Source organism: Ilyonectria robusta (genome assembly GCF_021365365.1).
Source record: "Ilyonectria robusta strain PMI_751 chromosome Unknown BGZ61scaffold_1, whole genome shotgun sequence".
Classification (NCBI taxonomy): Eukaryota; Fungi; Ascomycota; class Sordariomycetes; order Hypocreales; family Nectriaceae; genus Ilyonectria; species Ilyonectria robusta.
The window spans coordinates 1,656,440-1,667,908 of NW_025764435.1; the positions used below are offsets into that span (position 1 = coordinate 1,656,440).

At 55.8% G+C, this 11,469-nt stretch overlaps 3 protein-coding genes across 3 annotated transcripts; 1 reads left to right on the top strand and 2 right to left on the bottom strand.

The window, feature by feature from the left end:
• Nucleotides 1-1,121: 1,121 nt before the first annotated feature.
• Nucleotides 1,122-3,061, top strand: BGZ61DRAFT_337937 (histidine phosphatase superfamily; the record flags this gene model as incomplete). The annotated part of the gene is made up of 6 exons (XM_046239083.1): nucleotides 1,122-1,737; nucleotides 1,794-1,861; nucleotides 1,921-1,982; nucleotides 2,032-2,174; nucleotides 2,230-2,435; nucleotides 2,498-3,061. 6 exons carry the CDS (start codon nucleotides 1,122-1,124, stop codon nucleotides 3,059-3,061), a joined length of 1,659 nt encoding a protein of 552 aa, XP_046112015.1.
• Nucleotides 3,062-3,526: 465 nt separating this feature from the next.
• On the bottom strand, nucleotides 3,527-5,509 carry BGZ61DRAFT_11062 (ammonium permease). Its single transcript, XM_046236926.1, has 2 exons — nucleotides 4,406-5,509; nucleotides 3,527-4,350 (listed from the first exon to the last, which is right to left on the bottom strand). The coding sequence occupies exons 1-2, from the start codon at nucleotides 5,250-5,252 to the stop codon at nucleotides 3,800-3,802; spliced, it is 1,398 nt and encodes a 465-aa protein (XP_046112016.1). The 5' UTR covers nucleotides 5,253-5,509; the 3' UTR covers nucleotides 3,527-3,799.
• Nucleotides 5,510-6,643: 1,134 nt separating this feature from the next.
• BGZ61DRAFT_437890 (uncharacterized protein) lies at nucleotides 6,644-7,010 on the bottom strand (the record flags this gene model as incomplete). The annotated part of the gene is made up of 1 exon (XM_046244184.1): nucleotides 6,644-7,010. A coding segment is annotated over one exon (286 nt), but the record flags the coding sequence as incomplete, so codon positions are not given.
• Nucleotides 7,011-11,469: the final 4,459 nt, after the last annotated feature.

Consider the following 11,469-nt stretch of genomic DNA (forward strand, 5'->3'; position numbering starts at 1 on the left):
AGATGAGATGTCTAAGTACCGAGTGAAAACAAGAGGCCTGGATCGTGCTGTGAGGGAGTGGGTCCACGGTCCATGGCGACCAGCACAGCGATTGGCCCCCTGGGTCCCAACGCTCTGGAGCAGCCGCATCAATGGGGGCCATATTCCATGGATTGCTCCGTGGGAGCCCGAGGGCCTGGACAAAGGGGCCAGATTACCATTGACCAGTGACTAAACGCAGAGCATGGATCGATCAGTGCATTAGGTAGCATGTAAGTAGGGCACGCACGTAGGGCGCCTCTTCCCCCCCACCCATCTCAAAGCCCCCGCGCCGCGACGGTTTCCCCTGCTGGGTCGGTCGTCTTCTTCCCGCGGATGCACAGTGTCAGACCCGGCCGCCGATTGGCCCGCGCGCACGGCCCCCTTCTTTCCTCCCAACGTCAGAGCCCTGCAGCAAGCTACCGCGTCGCTTCAACGCCAACGAAGCACAACCACCGAGACCAGCCAGTCGCCCAACCGGCCAGCCGAAGTCGCAGTACCACAGCAGCGAAAGCCTCGGGGCCAATCCCGAGCCGAAGCTCCTCAGCGACCGGCCCGAGACGCCGCCAGCGGCTCGTATCTTCGATTGATCGAGGCTCGGGCTCTCAACTCGCCGATCAACCCAGGGGCTTCAAGCCGGCGTTAAGCCTCTCAGCTCAGCAACTGGCAGCGTCTCCTCCCAAGTGGACAGCTCTTCGGGACGCCAAGGCAAGGGATTTACGCCACAGAAACACCCGAAGCATCCCTATCCAAGCCCGTGTCCACGTCCACGTCCACGGGTTCAGCCCCCTGCCGGGACGAGACGTGCCTGCTGCTCCTTGACGTCGTCGACTTACTAGCCTCCTCCGATCCATCGCCATTTCTCTCTTGTCTCTTCTCTCCCCTGCCCCCATCGCCGATTCCCCGTCGACGTTGCCCCAAACGTCCGACGTCAGACGTAAATCGTCCCGCGGTCAACCTCCAACGCCATGGCTGCGTCTTCAGCGCCTCGTGATCATAAGCACGCCCAGGGTGCGGCTTCGGGATATCAACTGGTCCACCAGGATGAAGCCCAGATTGATGCCCAGGACGGCGGCCGCGTGTCACATCCTGTTGCCCCTGTGATGCCCCGTGGACCCAGTCGGCCCTATCGAACTCTCACCATTATCCTCGCAGGGCTGGTTGTCATCCTACTGGGTGCCAATGTCTATCTCACACTGCCTTGGGCCTTTTCCGGCTCCGGCTCCGGCGCGGGTTCCTGTCCGTGCTCTCCGCCGGACGTGCCCCAGTATTTCCAGACCTCCCCTCAGCTCTGGGCCGGCGCAACAGCCACTGGCCGACCGGCCTTCATGGCCCAGACCCGTGTATTCGATCCCACCAACACCTACTTCCCCAATGAGCCCCTGCAGACGGCCATTCCCGTCGAGGGGATGCAAGAGGGCAACCAGAGTATCTTCCACAACATGGGTTACCTGTCGCCTTACCACCCGAGCCCTGGCTTTGGTGTTGACGAGTACCCCCTTCCCGAGGATGCCGAGATCATTCAGGTCCAGATGGTGTCCCGTCACGGTGCACGATACCCGACTCCAAACTCCGAGGTCGCCCAGTTGGGCGCGCTCCTTGCCAAGCACTCTGGCAAGATGAAGACCAGTGGGCCCTTGATTTTCCTCAACGACTGGAAGTATGAACTTGGCCTGGCGATTCTGGTTAACAGAGGACGCGAGGAGCTGTTCCAGTCTGGTGAGTAACTTGATCACAACCACCGAGACGCTGTGACAGGTGACTGACCTCAACAGGTATTCTGCATAGTTACATGTATGGGAGCTTATACAACCCTAACACCAAGCTCATTGTCCGGACTACGGTATGTCACGTTGCGCAGCCAACAATCCACTGCATAGACTTAGACTGACTCTTATGCAGACTCAAGACCGCATGCTGAAGTCGGCCGAGAACTGGATGGCTGGCTTCTTCGGCCTTGAATGGTATGTTACTATTTGACCGGATTGGTTGCGCAAGACTAACGCTCACCAGGACAAACAATGCCACTATTGAAGTGATTATCGAGGGCCGCGGCTTCAACAACTCCCTTGCCGGATCCCAAAACTGCCCCAATTCCAACGACGGGTCCTACCTGGAGCCTGTCAAAACTTGGGCTGAAATCTATCTTAAAGGCGGTACGTTTGTCCTTCTAAGCTCAGATGACGCGCCCATTCTCATACTCCCTTCCAGCAACGGCTCGCTTCCAAAACATGACGGAAGGGTTTCAGTGGACTCCCATGGACGTCTACGCTGCGCAGGCCATGTGTCCGTATGAAACTGTCGCCTACGGCTTTAGCAAGTTCTGCGATCTCTTCACGTATGAGGAATGGCAGCACTTCGGGTATTCGATCGACTTGGCTTTCTCTGCCGGAAGTGGCTTCCACCATCCCACTAGCGTGAGCTTTCCTCCAATTCCTTCATGATGTAGTACTTTCTGACATGCTCTTCTATTTAATAGAGAGCCGTGGGTATCGGATACCAGCAAGAGGTCATCGCCCGCCTCAGGAACCATACTCTGGGCTACTCCGGGTCGCAAATCAACACAACGCTTGACAGCAGCACTGAGACCTTCCCGCTGAACCAGAGCCTCTACTTTGACTTCTCCCACGACACCAACATCATCTCTATTCTGACTGCGTTTGGCTTCACTCAGTTCAGAGACGAGCTCCCTGCAGACAGGTACCCCGGTGACCACGAGTTCACTGTAGCCCATGTAACACCCTTCGGAGCCCGTTTAGATATGGAGGTCATCAAGACGCCCAAGCCACTTTCTGCAAGCCGAGAAGGCTACGAGGATGGCGAGGAGACGAAGTACATTCACTTCATCCTGAATCAGCGAACGTTGCCACTCGGCAAGAGCTTCCCCGAGTGCGGTGCTGATCGTAAAGATGGGTGGTGCGAGTTGGAGACGTTCCTGAAGGTACAGGACAAGATGGCTGAACTAGCCAACTTTGACTTCGCCTGCTTTGGGGAGTACGAGAAACTTCCTTATGGCAAGGTGACGGATGGTAGGCCCCTGTGATTAATTTTGTGATATTTGTGTATGAGGGTCAAGGACTAGGTGAGTAGACATCAGACTGATAGATGGATGGCTTGCATGTTTTGTTGTTTTATTTTGGAATACGCATCTCCCATGGAGAACACTCTTGGATGGTCACCTATTAGAGCCAATTTGTTATTTTCACATCGAGGTTGAACAATATGGTAGATATCAGATCGCCTATCTTGCTTTCGATAGTGTGCTTCAACCCCAGCCTCTGATCAGGTGTTGTGACAATACTTGAGTGATGGTGGGTGATACAGTTAATAAGTCTATTGTTGCTGAGCATGGCCCGTTACCATGTCCACTGTATAAATTAACTCGGTCACTTCTGATTTATCCGAGAAGATGGACAGAGCTGTTTTACTTGCAAATATACCATGGTGAGATATGACTGCCATTCTCCTTGTTCGCATGTTCAGTCAAGGTTGTTCAACACTTCATCGCAGCAAGTGGGAATTGGGTTTGAGAAGATATGGACAATCTGATTCCACAACTATTTAAAGTACCAGACTGCAGAAATGTTATATGTGCGTCCTAAATTTGACTTGCATGTTGCTTTTTCAAAGCCGGATACATCTACCATGCGGGTATTACAATTGTACATGCGGAAAGATTCTCAACCAAAGACGCCTGTGCCGGCTTGCCCCAACGACCGATTTCAAAAACAAAAGAAACATCGACTCTATCCAACACTGCAACTTGACTCAGCGCAGACGCCTAATCGCGCTTCTCGCTGGTGCTTCCGTCGCGCTCAGGCATCTTCTCGACGGAAGGCGCCTTGGTGACACCGGCCTCGTCAGAGAAACTGGGGGTCTGCATCATGGACTGGTGCTCGTGGATACCGTGGGTGGGCTCGAGGACATCACCATCCTCAGCGGGCTCCTCGCGGTGGGGGCTCCAGGCCAGGAAGTCACGGCGGACCTCGACGTAGTCGTAAGAGAACTCGCCGTGCTGGTCATCGTCCATACCGAGGAGCTCAGCCTCCTCAGAGGCACGGAGCTTCAGGCCGGGAACAAAATCGATGAGCTTGGCGATGATGGCGGACATGACGAAAGCGTAAGCGGAGGCGGAGACGATGGCAGCGATCTGCCATCCGAGGAGAACGTAGTTGCCGTCGAGGAAACCACCGGTGAGGCCGGAATTGACGCCGTCGAGTCCAATAACCTTGCCGGTGGCGAAGAAGGCGTTGAAGATGAGACCGACCATGCCGCCGACACCGTGCTCAGCGAACACATCGAGGGAGTCGTCGATGCGGAGGAAGAACTTGACTGGGGGAAAGTTAGTGCCGGGTTCAAGAAAGTGTGCGCGAGATGATCAACTTACCCTTGGTGGCAAAATTGCAGGCGACACCGGCAACGACACCGAGAATGATGGATGCCCAGGGGTCGATGAAACCGGAGGCGGGAGTGGCAGCAACGAGACCGGAGATGGTACCAGAGCACCAGCCGACCATGGACCACTTGCGGGCCAGGCGGTAATCGAGGAGGCACCAAGTCATGGCGGCGAACATGGCAGTGAGGCAAGAGTTCCAGCAGGCCATGGCAGCGCGGAGGTTGGCACCGAAGGCAGAGCCGCCGTTGAATCCGAGCCATCCAAACCAGAGGAGGACGGTGCCGAGGGTGATGAGAGAGATGTTGTGAGGGCGGAAGTTCATCATCATCTTCTCGTTACGTCGGCCGAGGACCCAGGAGTAGGCGAAAGCAGACATGCCGGAACCGATCTCGACGGGGACACCACCGGCGTAGTCGAGGACGCCGTTCTTGAAGGCCCAGCCGTTGGCGTTCCAAACCCAGTATGCGAGAGGGCAGTAGACGAGGGTAGCCCAGAAGAAGACGAAGACCATGCTGGGGATGACGCGGCCGCGCTCAGCAACGGCGCCGACGGTAAGGGAACCAGTGACGGCGCAGAACATCATCTGGTAGAAGGAGTAGAGGAGGGCGGGGACGAGCGGGGAGCCGACGGAGGGGGCGCCCAGGACCTTCTGGAGACCGAAGTGGTGCATGTCACCGATGAAGGGGTTTCCGGATGTCTGGCTGAAGGCGAGAGAGTAGCCCCAGAAATACCACTGGAAGACGATGACGCTGAAGGACATCATGACGACCCAGAGCATGGAGAGGGCCGACTTTCTCCGAGCGAGGCCGGAGTAGAGAAAGGCGATGCCGGGGACCATGATGAGGACGAGACAGGAGCTGACCAGGATGAAGGCCTGGTCACCGGATTGGTACCATTGGTTGAGGTTGGTGGTTGCTGAAAGTGAGGCATACGAATTAGCACACGATGTCCCCGTTCATTTTTTGGCCGAGTTTTTCACGATTTGCATCATGGGATGTGGACTGCGGACTGCGGACATACTGGGATCACCGCCGACCTCGTCGGTTCCGTTAAAGACGGCCGGAGCGCCGACTGAGCTGTAAGACATGGTGGGCGTTGATAGGCTGGGTGTATTTCTCGGTTCGGTTGTAATGGGACGGGAGGGACGTCACGGTTTTCGTCGAGGCGCGAGGTGGCTCTCTCGATGGTGTGTGTGATGTACTCTTGTTGGATGCCGGGGACGACAGCAAGCAATGGATTGTATCCTCGAGGTATGAAGCAGCAGCAGCAGCAATGAGGAGGATGAAGGAAGTAGAGTCACACAGAGCGAGTCAGGGAGTGAAGGTGAAAACGCGACAATGGTACGGAGTACAGGTGGAACAGGATGGAGACTGTCCGAGTCAAGACTCAAGGGCGGGGGATGGATCTGGAGATGGATGCAGAAGAAGCGAGAACGGGGACACTCTATATATCAGAGGAGGAGGGAACCGGAGAAGGCGACGGAGACGGAGACAAGCGAGAAGCGAGCGAGAGAGGAGCCCGGTCATGGTCCGAAGCTGTGGAGGTTGTGGACGCTATGGGACGCTGTGGACGATGGGGACGAAGGGGACGAGCAAGCCAAAGCCACGCGTGGGCAAGGGCGGGTTGCAGATCCCTGGGCATAGTTCGGTTCCAAGATAGAGAGTAGGTACCGTGCCCCAGGCGAGAGCAAATACGTACGCAGTAGGTGAGGTAGATAATCAGAGATTGTGTCGTGTACGTACATTGGAGGAGCGATACCCGACGGTGCGTGTTGGTGTGTGTGGTGTGTGGGAGGGAGAAAGCACACATAACGAGATGGACACATAGTTTAAGGTACGTACCTCTGGCGCTGGGGCGAATGGGCGATAGAGATAGCGCCGCCCCTCCCCCCCTTGTCGTGCGGCCAGGTACCGGGCTGATTCCCGTGCGATGTGCGTCGATACAGCACGAAGTAGGCCGCTTTGGGCAGAGGATTGATTGCTACGCCCACCCTCGATTTTGTTAATTTTTTTGTCATTTTGTCATTTTGTCTCCAGAAGCATCAGTCCCCGATCGGCTTGGCCTTTTCTGTCTCTTGCCCTCCGTCCCTGTTCCTGCGAATCCTGTCCCTTGTTGGGTCCGGATCCATGGACCCCCCCAGAAGAACGCAAGACGACGACGAAACCCTGGGCTGAAACTCGGGCATGCCCGCGATTGTTACTTTTGGTTTGCCAAATTCTTTGCAAATTTCATCTCTCATCTCTGCGCTCTCTCTCAGCCAGACGAGGCACAGCACCGCCGTGTCACGGTATCACGGTATCATGCTATCAATCAGCCTCGTCCCAGAAGCATGACATGAATGTGTCGGTGCTTTTTCCTGTCCGTCGTCCTGATAAGGGCCGCTGTGCAGAATGCATTACAGGCGCCGACTTCAGCTCCCGCACGCTGCAAGCTGCAAGCCACAAGCCACAATCCCAAAACCCCAAGCAACCGTAGCGTGCCCAAGGCGGACAAGACAATCCTCCCATCTCCGTATGCCCTTCTGCGATTGCACACGCCACCGGCCGAAAAAGAATAAGAAAATAAAGCAAAGAAAAATGTGATGCCTACAGTCATCGTTGCTAGGTTGTCCAACTAACTGTCCCTCCACCCCCAGTCATCGTCCCCGTCCCCGTCCCCGTTCCCCCATCTGCATGCATTGCCGGAAACGGGGGCGTGTGAGAGGGGCCTGCATGTGCGTGCATGCGAGTGGGCATGGGGAACGGATTCAAGCAATGGTGGATCCTGTCCTCCGGGGGCGCCGTTGACGTGTGATATCGCGTCCCACCCCGTCTTCAATGGCCCCCCGAGTGCCTGCTTCTACCCTTCTACCTCTTCTAAGCCCCTTGGTTGGCTCCCTCGGGCGTGGGGTGTCCCCCAACGCTTGCAAGGTTGCGAGGTGTATGAAAGAAGAGGCAGAGCGAGGGAGAGAACGAAGAAAAAAAAGATGGGGAAGCTGATGATGGATTCAAACAACACACACACTCACACACACACACACAAAAGCAATAGATGAGATAAAGCTGCTGATGCTGATAGGGAACCGAGATTTGGGAGAGCCGACCCAGCAATCATCGGAATGGCCTTGTCTTCAATTGTCTTGGCAGCGTGCTGGCTCAGCTGCAAGACGTCCGCCGTACTGGGCCTGGGCCATCGTCGTGGTCTGATGATATGTTTGTGGCTTCTTCCTGATGGGGGATACCGTGTCGAGCTGATCATGATGGTTGTCCCGGTATCTATCAGGGCTTGAGCTAGAGGCATAGCCTAAACGAGGTCACCGACAACCCGAGATGCAGAGATGATGTCGACGGGAGATGGAGACGGACACATACGACATCCAACGCTGGACGCCAGACGGAACCGTGGACGGACGGAACCCAACTGCCATTACACATTGTCCGATGTAAAAGCCAACCCATTGCCGCCGCAGACCGGCATGGCCCTCGTCATCGCCCATCGTCCGCCGTTCCTCCACCTTGGTTTCACTGCTTGGCCGTCCATCTCCGGGGCCTGAACCATCAGCTCCAGCCCCCGCCCAGTCTTCGCTCTAGCTCCAGCTGGCAGCCCCAGCTACTGCAGGCAAGGCTCTTTGTTTCCCCTTATACCCGGGGGGGCCACCGTCCGGATGTCCCCGAGGTCAGTGATGAGTGAGCGAGGGAGCTCGCGTGGTGTGGCTCGTTCCGCACTCAGGTCATCTTTTTCTTTTTTTTTTCTCACTCCGCCGCTGCATGTGTGCGCGTGTTGCTAATGGAGGCATGTATCTTGTATTTTGTGGAGAAGTGAGATAGAGACTGGAGGTGGATGGGTGTGTTGCATGGTCTCGGCGATGAGGCGCGACGTGATGTAATGCCTAATCAGCCGTGGTGTGCATCCCCCGCAACCCCAAAGATTCGGGGGGAGAAGGGGAGGGGGGGAGACAAGATACCTTGGGGGCTTCAGCACGATGGGCTCTTTAGGAGGTATCTTGAAATGTCTCTCCTCCAGCCCCATCAGTCCGGCCGCAGTGACAACCAACATCACTTACACATGCTGGCACATGCACGAGACTCGCACATCCGCAGATGGCGCATCAACTCTATTATCGCCCGCCTTTTACACGTCGCCGTCTGTAGCTTCTTTGAGGACGCACAACTATCCAGCGCGTCTGGGAAACTAAGTACCTACATTGCACGTGTTGAGGTGCGCGGTGAGGGAGGTGGGTGGTAATCTATGGTTCGTAGCTTCCGCGCCAGATGCAGATGGACCATGTACGTAGTAAGGCAGGAGAAAAAAAAAGGTTAAACATCCAATTCCTTTACTTCATCACTTTCAAGATAAGGAATTCGAGATCTGGCGGCTGTGATTGGTCGATCCTGGCGAAACACAACCAAATCACACACAGCTTGGTTCTTGGCGTGGATATCTGCACGCCACTTGGCGCACTGACCATGGGTGACCCGCCACACGCCACCCGCCACCCAGTTCCACCTTTCCGCTCTGGGGCTCGGCTCACCCTTGATCCTCGCTCTGGCTCGTCACTCTCTCCGTCCAGATCTCGGACTGCTTGCGTACGTATGCAGCACGTCCTCCGTTCTCCATTCTCTGTTCTCCGTGTGGTATCCAGGCTATCCTGATCCTGTACTACATGGCACGTACCATGTAACGCCCTATTGTCGAACCTCCACTTTGCTGCTTGCTGCTTGCTGCATGCTGCGTGCTCAGAGAGCTCCAGCTACTATCACAGCCCGGCTGAGCTCGCCGTCTCGCACTTTCGCGCCACCCCCTCTCACACGCGCACTTGCACTTGCAAACTCGCAACCACCACGGCCAAGCCGCTTGCTCTCACGCGACTCAACTGTAGATAAGGACCTCGAAGAAGCTCGTCGAGACTCGGGACGGACCCAATTTCTAAAATAGAGCCCCTGCTTGTTTACACCCCGGGCCTTCTCCCCGTTCCGCTCCCCCCTCCTGGCCCTCCATTTCCTTCCCACCACCCCCAGCACGCTTGTCCCCTTGCCTTGGCCTTGTGGGGGAGCGAGGCGGAGCTGGGTCCATTTGGTGACACAAAAGGTGAGTAAATCATTATTTTTGCCAATTGCTAACACCCGTCGGCTCGCTGACCATCCACCGTTGCCCAGTAGATAAACTCGGAATCCGACTGCGTCCCCCCCCTGATGATGGGCCAATCGCCGCTCATCCTTTGACTTGAATGTCTTTGCCAATGCACATCTTTTTTCTTTCTTATCCAGCTCAGTCCAACGCCCATCCACCACCCATCCACCACCCCATCGAGGCACATCTCTTGGCTCGATGCGTGGGCCTAGCCAGCCCGGCGGGCCCTTGCACTGCCCTGCACACATTGCATGCACCACACCTCACGCCTCACGCCTCACAACTCTACCCATTGATTCTACCAGTGCCTCGATTGGGTTTGAATTTGGATTTGGATTTGGATTTGGGTTTATCAAGTTGGTGTTCTGTTTGGAGCAAGATGGTCTCAGTCTCGTCTCGTGGCTCGTGGCGCGGCCTATCGCGTGGCATCTTTCGAGCCGATAGCACCTCTCGCATCATCGAATACAACCCACCCACGTCCCACCGCCACCCCGGATTGCCTTCGCCTAACAAGAAAAAAAGCTCTTGATCACGGCCATCATCCATGGCCAATACCAAGCACCTGTCACCTACCCGCCCATCATCCCGCTTCCTCTCCAGGTCAGGAAAGAATCAGACAATGAACGACGCCCTACTCACCATCTCGAGACTGTCCCGTTCTCTGTTGACCGAGGTCAGCCCCCAACCAGGCTGCTTTTCTTATCAACGCCACCATGCCTCGCTACATCGCTTTCAGCTTCCCGAGACACAACCACACACTGCCCCCGAGGTTAAGATCTTACCCTGCTAACCGATGTCAATCCGAATCCCCCCTGCCCCCTCCCATTTTTCTTCTCCTACCTCCGTACATCGTATATCCGAATACCTTCCTTCTCCCGACCTCCGTAGTCCGGGCCAAGCATCGAAGACACTTGAGCCTCCCTTCCCGTGGCGCCGGTCGAAGCCAAGTTCCATACGTCAAGCTTTTCCACCTTATCTGCGCCCCCATCCAGCCAATCACGCCCCGTCCCACGCTGGCCAACACAAATTCCAACTCGTCATGCTGGGTGGTGACCCCGTAATGCCTATTACTCATCCCACTCCCCCCCCGGTCACGCTTTTCTAGAAGCCCTTCTCGTTTGAGCCGTTCCCCCAAACGCGGCCCAACCAAGCAATCCCCTTCCCCCTTCCCTCCCTCCCCGGACTCAGTGGGCCCTTTGCTGGGTCCCGCCGACCCGGGACGCCGAGATACGGATCCACAATCGAATACCTAATTCATACTTGTCACCACTCCCGAGTGCTCCGATCCCCCCCGTGCCCGATCTCCGGCCCCCGTCGACACCGTTTTCATACGAAATCGGCTCCGCTGCAGCTCCTTACAGAACCTCATATCGGAAACAGCAATCTTGCCTTGAACATTACCCATTATTCACTATCCACTGTTCCCTTTACCGAGTGCAGAATCCCCAATATCCGCTACCGATCCTTACCCCGCGCATTTGCTCGTGGGGCATCGTGACGACATTGCACCGAGTCCACCTTCTCCATCCTCTACAGTAGTAGCACCCGTTGCTAAGGATCTGCTTACCACCATGGTAAGGATCCACTGCTACCTTAGATACCATCCGGTACCGGCCGTCTGCATTGCTGTTCCTACAAATACCAACGTTCCCATGACCATCTCGAAACAGTAACAGTCATAGATCAGCCCTCTTATCAAGATCGACTCTTGTTAATATCAATATGTATGTGGCTGATGCCTTATGTTGAAACTAAGAATGCGAATGCAAAACCGGACCACTCCAGCCAGGGAAATCAACCATGGGACCCTAAACTCCGCCAGTGCAACCGCTGCGTCGGTACAGTGCCAAAGACAGCGGGTATCAATGGACTAAAACCAATTCAACCGCCAAACACGAACACGCTCTCGATACAGAACCCAAAACAACCTCAAGAATGCCAAGAAC

Bases quoted from the DNA above. Each gene is read 5' to 3' on its own strand.
- BGZ61DRAFT_11062 (XM_046236926.1), bottom strand. From the start codon at position 5,252: ATGGTCCCCGGCATCGCCTTTCTCTACTCCGGCCTCGCTCGGAGAAAG. The intron at 4,351-4,405 runs GTAAGTTGATCA...ACTTTCCCCCAG, and splicing joins CTGCAATTTTGCCACCAAGG to TCAAGTTCTTCCTCCGCATC.